Source organism: Elephantulus edwardii, unplaced genomic scaffold (genome assembly GCF_000299155.1).
Source record: "Elephantulus edwardii isolate Elephantulus edwardi_28Jun2011 unplaced genomic scaffold, EleEdw1.0 scaffold00272, whole genome shotgun sequence".
NCBI classification, from domain to species: Eukaryota; Metazoa; Chordata; class Mammalia; order Macroscelidea; family Macroscelididae; genus Elephantulus; species Elephantulus edwardii.
Window position 1 is genome coordinate 1,501,454 of NW_006400022.1, and position 15,316 is coordinate 1,516,769.

Here is a 15,316-nt window from a genome sequence, read left to right on the forward strand (position 1 = left end):
ATGAGCTTGAGCCTGGTGGACCTTGAGAGTATGGTGAAGGATTGTGCAAGGTTCAAATCTGTTGTTCATAGGTAGCCCTGAGTCATAGTTGACTTGATGGCATCTAATAACAATAACAAGAACAGAATTAATTCTAGGATTTGGAGAGGATTATCAGTTTCCTCTCTTACCTAAAATTCAGTCGACCATGTACCAATATTGTACCAATATTGTTGTTGTTTTGTACCGTAGTGTCAGAACAGACCCATAGCTGACCCTCTGGAGGGTTTTCAGAGGCAGTTAATCGCACAGGAGGAGATTGCCTCTCCTCCCGTGGAGCAGCTGGTGGCCTCCAATTGCTTCCCTTCAGGATTGCAGTGCAGTTTTTCGTCACTAGGTCTCTATGTTTTTACGTATTACATAGCATTTATTTATTAATTAATTAACATAATTTATAAGAGCAAGATAAGTAGATGTCATGGCTTATCTGTTGCCACTCTAAGCAATTTAAAATTATCTTTAAAAGTTTGCTAATGATTTATACTTCACCAATTATACTGTGAATTGTATATCACATTGTTTTTGCCAGGTGTTCTCTAGCCAGTTCTCACTGACAACAACTTTAAATGTAACAGAACTGAACACTGTCCAATTCAGTGCCATTCTCATGATTACGGATATATCTCAGCCCACTTTTAAAGGTCCTGTATAGTTCTATATCACTAGGAGTTTTTGGCATTTCTGCTGATTCTCTATTTTACCAAGCATTACATCATTTTTTTTAGGGACTGACCACTCTTAACATGCCCAAAACATATGAAATAAAGTCTCACTATTCTTATTTAAAATTAATATTCTGACTATACATTTCCTAGATACATTTGCTAGTTTCCTGGCAGTTTATAGTTCATTTGATATTCTTTGAAAACTCTGTAATTGAAAAGCATCCATTTATCTTCCATATTCTTTATACATTATTTAGCTTTTTTATACAAAAAAGTTGCTGTTATTAGGTGTCACTTAGTTGAGCACAACTCATAGAGACCATAATAACAATAGATCTTAACTCTATCTTATCCTGCCATCCTCATAATTTCTGGCATGCTCAAACCCATTGCAGCAAGTCACTGTGTGGATCCATCCTGTTGAATGTCTTCCTTTATTTTGCTGATGCTCTACCTTCTTCTTTTTTTCAAGTTCATATAAACATCAGTTTATTCCAGACAAAACATATTTAACATGTTTTTGCAATCAATGGATGGCTAAAGACAAGGTCTCTCAAGTAATGTGATGATGCTCTACCTTCTAAAAATTGTCCTCCAAGAAATAGCCTCTCCTAACATAACCAGACTATGTGAGGGGAAACTTTGTAATTTTTGCTTCCAAGGAACACTCTGGATCTACTTTTTCCAAGGCATGTCTGTTTGTTCTTTCGGCAGTTCACAGAATATTCAGTACTCTTCTCCAATACCACAGCCCAGATGCATTGATTCTTCTGTTATTCGTTGTCCAGCTCTCAGACACGGAGTAAGTAACTGAAAAGACCATGACCTCAATCAGATGCACCTTAGTCCTCAAGCTGACAGCAATTTTGAAAAATCTCTGACAGTAGATCTACCCAATGCAATACCTTTCCTGCTCTTCTGACTGCTGGGACCAAGGATTTTGATTGTGGATCCAAGTAAGATGAAGTTGTTGACAATTTCAGACTTTTCCCCATCTATATTGATGTTGTGAATAGAAAACACCATGGCTTGGATCAAGCACATCATTTCATGTTAAATGATATATTCAGGTTTTTCTAACAAGTTTAGAAATATCTTTTCCTGAATACTGTCTCAGTACAATATAGCTTTTAGTTTCTTGACTATTGCTTCAATGAATAAGAATTGTAAATACAAGTAAAATTAAGTCTTTGACAAATTAAATATTTTCTCAGATTACCCTAATGGTTCTTAGTGTTCTACTTGTGAAATGCTTTCTTTTATCTATTTTGAAGTATCAAAATAATATCCTCAAGCCTCCAGGCTGTTGTCTTTCATCTTTATCATAAGTGCTGTAAGTTTCTTTTTTATTTTAGCAAGAAAGCTTGTGTCATCTTCATATTCTAGATTGTTAAATTAATCTTCTTTTAAACCAGACACATATTCATCTGCATATAATCTAGCATCTCAGAGGATTTAAGTAATCTGGAAATTTCAAGAAATTCATGTCAGATCCAGCATTGCTGATATCAGATGGATCTTGAGTTAAAGGATAGAATATCAGAAAGATTATTACCTATATTTTACTGACTATGTGACAGCATTTACCTATAGAAAAATTATGGATAATATTACAAAGAATGTGAATCTCAGAACGTTTAACTATCCTCATGAAGAACCTGAACATAGTCCAAGAGACAGTCATCTAAGCAGAACAAGTGGGTACTGCATGTTTTAAAATTAGGAAAGTGTATATTAGGATTGCATCCTTTCACTACACTTACTCAATCCTTAAGATGACAAATAATATGAGAAGTATTTAACATAGTATATAGTTGCTCAATCAATTACTGCTATCACTGTTAATCTTGGATCTGAATAATAGCAAAGAGTCGCTATCATCGTCTAATTAGTTGGGCTCACTTGCAATCTACCTTTGTCCTATTATTTAGGGCCCAATATATATGGAGTAACACTGAATCATCACCAAACAGAAGACAGGAAAAGAATACCATGGCTTGGAAAGTTCTGTACCTAGTACTGACTTGTGTTCCTTTTGCTTATTATTTTTCTACACCCTTGCCAGACAACATTGAAGAACCCTGGAAAGTAAGAATTGTGGATGCTTCTTTGAAAATTACTTCTTTTGTGGTAAGACTTTGTTTCCCCCTCGAGACGTTGAAATGTTTTATTATAACTAAAAGCAAATATTCTATTAGCATATTTAAAGAACTATTATTTTGTACAAGAATAATTTAGCCATATGGCATTACTAATTATAATTTAATGGGTTTATTAGTATGTTTACTTGTATCTATACAAAGCAAACGGAGACAAACTCTTTTCTGATGAAAGTCTATATATAAAGATAACATTTTGTTAAGAGTGAAAAATTATATTGTATGAAAGGAATGCTTTAGACATTAAATAAATTTTATTTGACATTTCTTAGAAAAAGGATCAAAATTACCTTACCTTTTAAATGTACAGGAGTGAAAAAGGAAGAGGAAAAATGCTTACAGGACACTGATTATCCATTAAGGGTGAAGAACAAGTCTGTTATCAGCTAATGGTGATGAAAGTTGATAGGTGCCAAGATCAAACTTTGAAAATAATTTCTTTTGCCTATTTTCAACCCTAAATTGCAGGATTTTATATTTCCTCACACCTCTGATTTGTGATGTGAAATATTGTTTAAGGTTAGTGTAAAAAGAGATATTTTGTAGGTGTGATATAATTTCTATTTCACTTTGGAGATCTTTCTATGTGCCCGGTTTTCCATAATGTCTGCCTCCTTTCATTTCCTACTAGTGATTTTTATAAATTTACTAAGGAAGATAAGGGCATCTTAGAAAAGCCAAGTCAGCTGGAAAGCAACAGTATTAGAATGCAAACTCAAATATGTTTCATTCAAAATACTGTGTTTGTTCTGCTCTGAGGAATCCATACTGCTGTGGGGGAGTCTTATGGTCAACAGTGTTAAATGGGGGAGTTATGAGGGAAAGGCAGTTACAAGGAATTAATAAACAGAGAAGAAGGAACAAACTGTATAATATTAGGAAGAGGTGTCCACTGATTTCTAGATGAGACGATTATTTTGTCAAATCAGATTATATACCTGTTGAAAATCCACTGATTCCTGAGTGCCATCTTTATTGTTTTCTCTTACTAATTACTAGTAACATATGGAGTTTATCTTTCAATATGATTTGTCTGTCCATTATTTGGCTGTGTTATGTAGATGGGCAGGAATATGCAGAGGGAACATGTTATCATATACACAAGAAAAATGGCTTTTTTTTTTTACCATTCTATGAGGGAATCAGCAAGTCTCAACAATCTACAAAGGAATTGGCTACTTCCACCAATAAATTTAACAACTCTAGCCTCAGAGAAAGGCCATCTGGCACCATTAAAGAGAAAAAAAAGACAATGTAGGACACTCTTCTTGCTCCAGATACACCAGTGGCAGCAACAACTACTAGCGAACTGAAGACCTGATATGAGATGGGGCCTTGTAGGCAGACAAACAATATTGGCAGGACTGAGACCTTGGTTTGACAACTGAGGAAGGGACACCAATATTGGTAGGACTGAGAACTTGGGAACACAAGCCTGAAAGCTTGAGCTTGATGTGCCTATGTGCATATTTTAGGAGCTGTCTTGACTGTATTCTGTTATTGATCCATATTATAATCTTTTTTACTTCCTCAGTATGCTTTTGCGTGGTCTGTGAGCTACTGCATCAGATTTTGGACCCAGAAAAGCAATAAGATTGATACTAGGTTGAGTAGAAAGAGGCATGAGAATGTGGGTGACATGTTTGAACTCATGGGAATTGGTTTTGTGTAACTGATGCTGTTGACTGGGACAGTTTCCCTTTGTGAAGTTGGTAAAAGTCAGATATAGCCATCCCCACATGGTCCTTACTCTTTTTACAGTTGATGTCATGACTCCAGATTCATGGAAATGTGGAATTTTTAAAAAGTTAGTGTTTTAGCAAGTGTGGTTAAAATGGCTACTTTTAGTGCTACTAAAATGGAAATAAAAGCACCTTTTGGCCTGAAACAAGGGCACAGGCTCCATGCCATATGCATAAGTGTGGGTAAAATGGCTTGGGAATGGAGATTGAAATGGAAATTATTAATTTCTTGAAAGGTCTATGTGTTAAGTTTTTGCTGACTTTATGAATAACGGTAGTTTGGGGTTTCGTTGTTGTTGTTAATATAATAACATTAAGATATGCTGTGTAAATAATTAAGACTTTGGAGGATGTAATGTTAAGATGTGTGATATAAATGTTACTTGATATTATAAATCTTGAAAGTGTGTAATAAGCTCTAAGGGTAATGCTGAACAGATATGTTAAAAAGGAGATAATTTGTCCTGAAGAAATGCTTGCTTTAAGCAATAGAATTAGAGACCATGGGGCTTAGCTAGGGGAGTATTAAGCCCTGTGCAGTACTCTGAGGAAATTTGGCTTTTAATAGATCTTCCTTGGATTTTTGCGTACATTTGGGAGGGGGGGAAAAAAGAGACCCTTTGACCTTTTAAAACCAGAACAAGTAGTTTGACTCCCATTGGAGCCCTTATCAAGACTTGAAGTTGAGGGAGCTGGTGCGTATGCTTACCCGTGGTAACCATCTGGATCCACTAGAGTTAAATTAGAAAAAAATTAAGAGACATGCAGCAATAAAGAGACAGGTTGAGATTGTTCCATCAGCATCGTTGATTTAGAATACACAGACATATAGATACGTGCAGAAGGGTTGCTGGCTTTGATAAACAGGGAATCATGAGGATCTTTGTTTTATTGGCTTGGCTCCATGTGGAGGCAAAGACTGAATGAAAGAACCAATCAGCCTGGGACACAGAAAGAAGTGTGGACTCTTGAGTTTGCAGCTGATGTACATTTGGGCTTAGCCTTGGATGGCTTGAGATGAGTTGACCAGAACCCAGAAAGATATTCCATACTTTGAGTTCATGTTTATGGCTGTGGCATGGTGTGCTTTTTACTGGACTTTGCTTATGGGTGTAGATGCTAAAAGTTTTGACCAGAAAAGAAGATTCTTCAGAGAAAGGAATATATTTGTTTCCTCAGAGTACTAGTTTGATAGGGATGGGCAAATGAAAAACTGACTATCTGAAATGAGGGGAGATTAAAGCATGAGGAATGAAGTTGATAATTACATACTTTCATGATAATAATCGTATATTATATGGAGAAAGATAATTTTTCCTTTGTGAATTTTAATGTCTAGACAAGCCAGAGGGTGGCTTATGGAACTTATCTTTCAATATGACTTTTCTAGCCATTATTTGACTGTACTGTGTAGATGGGTGGGAATATGCAGATGAGGGATGCTAGCCTATCCACAAGGGGATTGGCTTTTGACCATTCCACAAGGGTTTCAGCCAATCTCAACAATCTACAAGAGGATTAGCTAGTTCCATCAATAAATTGAACAGCTCTATCCTCAGAGACAGATGATCTGGAACCATTTAAGAGAAAGCAAGACAACGTAGGATGCCCTTCCTGCCCAGATACACCAATGGCAGCAACACCTACCAGTAAACTGATATGAGACGGGACCTTGAGGGCAGAGGAACAATATAGGCAGGACTGAGAACTTTGGAACACTGTCCTGAACACAGCCTGACATGCCTGTGGGCACATTTCAGGAGCTGTCTTGGCTGTATTCTGTTATTAATTTAGATTATAACCTTTTGACTTCCCCAATATAGTTCTGTGTGGGCTATGAGCTACTGCATCTGATTTTGGACCTAGAAAAGCAAAAAGATTGATACTGGTTTGAGTAGAAAGAGGCATGGAAGCATGCAGAACATTGGAATATGTGTGACTTCATGGGAATTTGTTTTGTGCTATTGATGCTATTGACTTGGACAGTTTCTCTTTGTGAAGTAGATGAAGGTCAGATATGACCATCCACATGGCTCTTGCTCCATAATATACTTTCTCCCTTTATTCTTGTTCCTTGGACAGTGGATGAAAATATAAATTAGGAAACTTCATAGAGACCCTACAATATTACCTTTTTCTATTGTCTCGTAAAGGCACTATAGTCCTCTCAAAAGACCTGCTCCTCTAGTGAGACCCAGTCTTGGGGGACCTTATCTTCGACTGGCTGCAAGACATCAAGGCCTATGTGGCATAGCTGTCTCAGGAGTATCTTCCAGCCACTGCTTCCCTAGTTTCTGCTAAAGGCTACAGCCACGCCCCGGCTTATTCACACCCTGGCTGGTTACAGAACCACTGCTTACCAGGTTGAGCAGCTGTAGTTTTAGACTGCAATCCCACCTAGAGCATTAGACCACTGCCCCTGACACCTATAGACTCCACTGCCCCACTGACTGGAGACCACCCATTTGCCACTCTTGCTATACAGGGCCAGGAGCACCAACTACAGTAACCATAATAACCATAGTATGTTTCACCAGAAACATATTAGAGGAAAAATTACAGATAAGATGTAAAGAAAATGAAGAAAATATAATCATGTGGGATGACATCAAAATGAACAACATACTTATGACTGAAATTCCAGAGAAGGGAAATGATAGGGAAGTCATGTAGAAAATTGTGGAAGACATACTAGAAAAAAACTTCCCAGATGTTTTGAAGAATAAGAAAATGCACATTCAAGAAGCACAGCGAACATTAAATAGACTAGGTTCCAAAAGAAAAGCATCAAGACATATCATAATCAACTTTTCCAAATTAAAAAAAGATAAGGATAGAATACTAAAAGCAGTGTGCGAAGAAAACAAAGAATCATCTATGAACAATTAAATTCCGATTTCTCAGCAGAAATTATGCAATCTAGAAGACAATGGGCTGGCATATAGCGAAAGATGGAAGAAAACAACTGCCAGCCAACGATCCTATAACCAGCAAAACTCTCCATCAAATATAAAGGAGAAATTAGATCCTTTGCATAAAAAGAAGAAATTTAAGAAATTTGTGAAAAGAAGACCAAAGCTACAAGAAATTTTAAGTGAAGTCCTTCACATGGAGATGCCAAACTAGAAGAACAGGAACAACAGAAAAAGAAACAAGGCAAAATGGCAAAAATAAAACCTGGCCTGACAATAATCACACTTAATGTGAATGGATTAAATATGCCAATCAAGAGAAAAAGAGGATCAGAATGGATTAAAAAAAAAACAAACCAACCAAAACCAAAATCATCAATATGTTGTTTACAAGAAACACATCTTTAAAAAACAAAATGGAGAGAAAGACAGACACAAACAAAGGCTGGGGGAAAAAATATACCAAGCAAATGGCAACCTCAGAAAGCAGGAGTGGCAATACTTATCTCTGATAAAATAGGATTCAGAATGAAAAGCACCACAAAAGATAAGGAAGGGCATTACATACTGATTAAATACACAATAGATCAAAACACATAACCTTGGTCAATATTTATGCACCGAATGTTATTGTTGTTAGGTGCCATCGAGTCGTAGACAACTCGTAGTGACCCTATGAATGACAGACCTGAACACTGTTCACAGAGTTTTCAGAGGCAAGCCATTTCAGAAGTGGATGCCACTCCTGCTTCCGAGTTCGTTTTAATTGGGAATCTTCACCAAACACTGTCCACCATGGGTAACCATTATTACATTTTTAGCACATCAGTGTCACAGTGTTTAGCATCACATCAACCACAAGTTATCGCTGTACAGCAATGTGCAGACCAGTGCTATACCACTTACAAGAATGTTTGACAAAATACAATTTAAACCCAACCTGAGGGCCTCAGGCTGGAGGGCCCTAATAGATTTTTAACTAGGAAGCTGTATCCCCTCCCTTCACTCCCCTTAACAAATCAACTTTCCACCCTAATGTTCACCAATCTTGGCTCCCAAGCTCTTGTAGAAGCCAGCTCCTGTAGATGCCTTTCAAAATGGATTCCACACCAAATGATAGACTTGAAAAATACAAAAAACAACAGTTAACAGAATTGAAGAGAGAAATAGACAGTATCGCAATAGTGGTAGGAGACTTCAGCACACCACTCTCACTAAAGGATAGGTTAACTCAAAAGAAGTTCAATAAAGATGCAGAAGATCTAAACTACACAATCAGCCAACTCGATCTTGTGGATATATTCAGGGTACTGCACCCAACTAAAACCAATACACTTTCTTCTCAAGTGTACATCTTACATTCTCTAAAATAGATTATATAATAGGACATTAAACAAGCCTGAACAAATTAAACAAACAATGAAATAATACAAAGTATCTTCTCAGATCACAACACCATAAACTTGGAAATTAACCATAGGAAGGTAAATCATACACATGTGGAAACTAAATAACTTTATATACCACTGAGTAATACAAGAAAGTTTATAGAATGCTACAGAGCATCAACAGAAAAAAACTGATAACACAAGTACAAAATAGGCAAAAGACATGGAAAGTATTTTCAGAGGGAGAAATTTATGTGGTCAACAAACGCATGAATAAATGCTCAAAATCACTGACAATAAGAGAGATGCAAATCAAAACCATGGTGAGATACTGTCTTAGTAAAGTAGCAGTGGCAAAGTTTAATAAGACAGCAAGTAATAAACGTTGGAGAGGATGTGGCAAGATAAGGACTCTCATATACTGTTGATGGGATTGTAAAATGGTACGACCATTCAGGAAGGCAGTTTGGCATATTCTCAGAAAATAGAACACAGAAATTCCATATGACCCAGCTATTCCACTGCTTGGAATATAAGAAAATAAGAACTGAGGCTCAAATGGAGACTTGCACACCAATTCATGGCAATGTTATTCACCACTGAAAGAACATGGAAATAGTCCAAATGTCCAACCACAATCTAATGGATTGAGAAATTATAGTAGATTCACATGATGGAATCCACAGCATGCAGGAGCAATGATTTTGTAAATCACTAGCTAACTTGAGAGAAACAGGAGAATATTATGCTAAGTGAACTAACTCAGTCCTATAAGGACAAATACTGTATAAGACCATTCTTGCAGAATGTGTATGAGGATCCAAGGGGTGGGGAGGGAAGCAGCGTGATCAGAATAGGTGGGGGATGGTTTGGGGGTAGGAGGTGGTTAATCATAGGACGTACAATTTGATAGGTAGAGGGAAGGTGAATAAAGGAAATGGGAAAGATTCAGTGTGAAAAACAATGTATATGAACTTTGGAAATAAACCAATTAAAAATAAAAATTCTGTTAAACAAACCAAAAAAAGGCACTATGATTGATGGCTTAGTGGTAAAGAAATTCACTGTCATTGCAAAGGTATGCAGTTTGAATCCACCAGCTGCTGTGTGGGAGAAAGATAGGCAATCTCCTCCCATGTAATTTATTGCCTTTGAAAACGTACTGTGGGTCAGTTACATGTTGGTACTGACTCAATATTCCACAACAACAAAAATACCTCATGTGTCTTCTAGCTCTAGGGTGCTAACTATTTTATTACAATATGGCATACTCTGAAAGCATGCCAACTTTAAAATCTGACTTTTATTTTCCTAAGTGCAAAATAGAATCAAGTCATTACATATATAAAGTAAAATTATTGACATGTATTTGATCACATATATTTATACGTTGTTGTTAGATGTCATTAAGCTGATTTCTAGCTCAGCATCTAAAGCATAGCAGAATGAAGCACTTCCTGGGCCTGTGCCTCTTTCGTTATCCTGATGTTCAAGTCCATTATTACAGTCACAGTATCAATCCATCTCATTGAAAGTCTTCCTCTTTTTCATTCACCATCTAACTTACTAAGCATAATGTCTTTCTCCAGGGCATGTCCTGTCCTGATAACATGTCCAGAATTTGTAAAATATCATCTTACTGAGCCTTCTTCTAAGAAGCATTCTGGCTATGTTTCTTTCAACAATTACTTGTTTTTCTCCTACCAGATCATGTTTTTGTTGTTAAGTGCCATCAGGTCGGAGGCAACTCATAGCAATGCTATGAAAAAAAAGACCTGAACACTTGCATAACTTTAATCTTTTCTCCAGGTTCATAGGGTTTCCAGAGGCAAGTGGATGCCTCTCCTTCTTCCAAGCTTGTTTTATTCAGGGAGCTTCACCAAACACTTCAGTAACCTCGAATTACCTGAGTAAAGCAAGTGGACAGACCAGGGATAGAAGACCTAGAAGAACAGATCTTAGTAAAATCAATATTCTTCTCCACCACCTAATTCAGTATCAGTTCTTATAAAAGTCCTAATAAAACTATCAGTTCTTTCAATGGTCTTCCTTATTGATGAATAATGAAGTCCAGTGTTGTATGCATATAAGGAAATTTTAAAAATCGTTGTGGCTTGCATCAAGTTCTCCATAGTTCTCAAAGTGATATTTTGCTTTTCCACACCTTTTAGTATCAATGAAGTAGATCAGCTCAATGAAACATGTTGATTGTATATTGTGGATTATTAGATTCTTCCTTTAATTTAAATATCATGTTCTTCATTTAGTCTAGTATCTCAGTATCCCATTAACATTGTGGTGGTTGCTGTTAGCTAAGTATGGTGAAAGAATACAATTTTGATATGCACATTCCTTATTTTAAACAGTACCCCCTTGTTGTATTTCAGTGACTGTCTCTTGATCTGTGCACTTGTTCAGTATAAGAACAATCAGGTATTCTTTAATTACTATTTTTTTGCAGTGCTGCCCATAATTTGTTATGCTTCACAAAATTACATGCCTATGCATCGTCAATAAAAGACAGTAATCTTTACTTTCAGCCAAGATATTCCCAACATCAACAATATCAATAATTCTTTTAAATAAGACTTATTTTTGGTGGTTCCCCATTGATACACTGCTATATTTTTTAAAAAGTATTTAAATGACATTTTTATTTTATACTGGTTTACTTACTACATATACATTCTTTTTGCTTACTAATTTCATATACATTCTTTTTCACACCAGATCTTTCCCATTTCCTTTGCCCACCCTACCCTCCACCCATCAAATTGTAAGACACCACCCACTCCCACTTACCACCCCTCTCACCCATCCTGATCTCTCTGCACTCACCCTCCCTCCCCTTGGATCCATATACACGTTCTACAATAATGGTCTTATACAGTATTTGTCCTTATGGGACTAAGTTTGTTCACTTTGCATAATACTCTCTAGCCCCTCTCAAGTTAAGTAGTAATTTACAAAAACCATTTCTCCTGCATGGATCGTGAGAATGTACCACAATTTCTCAATCCATTCCATTATGGTTGGACATTTGGGCTTTTTTCTATTTTCTTGAAATGATGACTAATGCTGCTATGAATTTCTGTGTACAAGTCTCTGTGCCTCAGCTTTCTGAGGAAGTGTTAAGCTGCCTTTCAAAGTGGTTGTATTTTTACAATCCCACCAATAGTGTGTAAGAGTTCTTAATTTGCCACATCCTCTCCAACATTTATTACTTGCTGTCCTGTTAAACTTTGCTACTCCTACTGGAGTGAGATGGTATCTCATTGTGATTTTGATTTGCATCTCTCTTATTGTTAATGATTTTGAGCATTTCTTTATGTGTCTGTTGGCCATCTGAATGTCCTCTTCTGTGAAAAGTCTTTCCATGTCTCTTGCCCATTTTGTAACTCGATTATCAGTCTTTTTTTCAGGTTCTGTAAGATTCTGTAAACTTTTAATATGAGATCCTTGTCTGTAATATATTGTCAAATGTTTACTCCCAGGTAGTAGGTTTTCTTTTTACTCTATTGGAAAAAGATTTTGATGCACACTGGGTATGAGCTTTAGGAGGTTCCATTTATCATTTATACTCTCCAGATTGTGCATTTCTGGCTGTTTTTGGCAATCTCTTTATACAATAAACTAAGCTGTCTATTGTATATCTAGCTTGATTCCAGTTTGTCTCTGAGAATTTATGGTTTTAGACTTCACTCCTAGGTCTCTGATCAACCTTGAGTGACTTTTGTGTATGGTGTGAGATGTGGATCCTGTTTGAGTTTTCTGCAGGTAGCTGCCCGGTTCTGCCAGCACCATTTCTTGAAGAGTTTGTCCTTTCCCTACTTGATAAGTTTTATTTTCTTGTTGAATATCAGTTTACTACAGATAACTGGGTTCATTTGTGTGTTCTCAATTCTTTTCCATTGTTCTGTGTGCCTGTCATTTCATTGTACCAGTACCATGATGTTTTGATTACTACCTCTGTGTAGTAGGTCTTGAGGTCAATAAGAGCTATGCCTGCAACCTCATTTTTGTTTCTGAAAAGTATTTTGATTATTCGGAGTCTCTTGCCTTTCCAAATAAATTTTATAATTCCCCTTTCAATCTCCTTGAAAAATGAATTTGATATCTGGATTGGGATGACATTGGTAGGATTGCCATTTTCACAATATTGAGTCTTCCTATCCATAAACACGGCACATTTCCCCATTTATACATGTCTTTTATTGTGTTCTGAAGAAATATTCTGTAGTTTTCTTTGTATAGTAATGGGGTCCAGCCTTGTTATATCAAAAAGTTTCACCGAGAGAAGGAACGAGGATTAAATGAAGACACAGAGAGGCTACAGCTGATGGAGAATAGCTGTTTACTCTTGAACTCCTGTGTTATATTCTTTTTGCAGTGAACAAAAAAAAAGTCAGCCTCAAACCTGACAATATATTTGTTTTGATATCTCCGCCACCTGCAAGATTACTTGCTTTATTATCAACAGCAAGCAAGGCCATCCTAACAGAGTCATTAGGGAGGGACTTACCATTCTGTACATCCTTGCTTGGCCTTGGGGTTCAAGGAATGGTTAAACTTGTTTTTACTCCCCTTCAAACATCTGCACATTTGAACCTGGCATAAAATGGCTACTTGCATAAAATGGCTGCAGTATGGCTTACTTTTAAACATCTTGCTTCCTTGAGTTGTTTTCTATCAAGCAGATACTATAGCCAAGATGGAGTTAGTTTTGCTGGTCTTTTGGTACAGGTCTAATCTTGCTTTACAAGTTAGCCAGGCCTCAACATTATAGGTCTTTTGTGTCTCCAGTTAAGTTCACTCCCAAGTGTCTCAATGTGTAGTTGACTATTATAATTGATATTGGCTCCTTGGCTTCTTTCCCGAGTTCTCTTTGTTACTGTAGAGGAACCCACTGATTTTTTTTTTTAAAGAGTGATCTTATATCCTGCCACTGTACTAAACTGGTCTACTAGCTCTAACAATATTTTGCTGAGTCCTTGGGGTTTTCTCTGTACACTATCATATCATCTTCGTATAGTGACAGTTTAACCATATCTTTTGCCTATCTGGGTGTCTTTTATTTCCTTTCTGCCTTAGCAGGCACAATACTGAAGAGACATGGTGACATGGTCATACTTATTTGGTCCCTGTTCTAAAGGAAAATGCTTTTAGTCTTTCTCCACTGGAAATTATATTGGCTCTTAGCTTTCATATTTATTATTGACTATGTTGAGGAAATTAACTTCTATTCCAATTTTGCTGAGGGTATTTATCAGGAAGAGGTTTTGGATTTTGTCAGATGCCTCTTCTGAATCAATTGCTAAGATCATATGGGTCTTTTTATTTGCTTAGTTAATGTGTTGAATTACGTTGCTTATTTTTTTTCTTATCTTGATTCATCCTTGCATAGCTGTCATGAATCCCAGTTGGTCATGGTGAATCACTGTTTTGATGTGCTTTTGGATTCCATTTGATAAGATTTTGTAAAGAGTTTTTGCATCTATATTCATGAGAGATATTGGTCTGTAGGTTTTTCTCTTGTCTGGTTTTGGTATTAAAGTTATGTTTGCTGGTAATGCTCCTTTTTTATTTTTTTTAAAAATAATTTAAGTAGAATTGATGATAGATCCTCTCTGAATGTTTGATAGAATTCATCTGTGAAGCCATCTATCCCAGGACTTTTCTTATAAATCTTTTTATGACCTGTTCAATATCTTCTTTTGTAATGGGTCTGCTCAAGTGTTTTATATTTTTCCTTGTTAGTCTGTGTAGGGCATATGTTTCAAGGAATTTATTCATTTCCTCTAAGTTTTCAATTTATTACAGTATAGCTTTTTATATCATTTTGATGTTATTAATTAAATTTCATCTATTTCTGTTGTGATGTCACCTCCATCATTTCTTAATTGAGTTATCTGCATCTTCCCCCTTCCCCCCCCCACCATTTTTTAAGTTTGACAGTGCTTTGTCAATTTTGCCTTTTCAAAAAGCCAGTTACTGGTGTTATTTGCTTTTCTTTTCCTGTTTTCTATCTCATTTATTTCAGCTCTTGTCCTTATAATTTATTTTCTTTTAGAGGCTGTAGGATTGGATTGTTGGTCTTTTTCTATCTGATGAAAGTGTTGAGTTATATCATTGATTTTCTTCTTTCTTCCTTTTCAATGTGTGTGCCTATTGCTATGAATATCCCCCCTGAGGATTGTCTTAACTGCTTCCTAGAGGTTTTGGTATGTTGTTGTTTCATTAGTTTTAAGAAACTTTTTAAATTTCATCCTTTATTTCCTTTATAGCCCAATTGTGTTCTAGAAGAAAGTTATTTAGTTTCCACATTGGTGGTTTTACAGGCTTTATCCTCTGGTGGTTAATTTCTAGTTTATGGCATTGTGGGTGAAGAAGATACTTTGTATTATTTCTGTT

At 36.3% G+C, this 15,316-nt stretch overlaps 1 protein-coding gene across 1 annotated transcript in view; it reads left to right on the plus strand.

Annotated features, from left to right (window-relative positions):
- Positions 1–2,696: 2,696 nt before the first annotated feature.
- Positions 2,697–15,316, plus strand: part of LOC102857512 (arylacetamide deacetylase-like 2-like) — a 96,922-nt gene continuing 84,302 nt past the window's right edge. The window contains exon 1 of the mRNA XM_006900051.1: positions 2,697–2,834. Coding sequence (XP_006900113.1) covers positions 2,697–2,834 — 138 coding nt within the window. The remainder of the gene's footprint in view (positions 2,835–15,316) is intronic.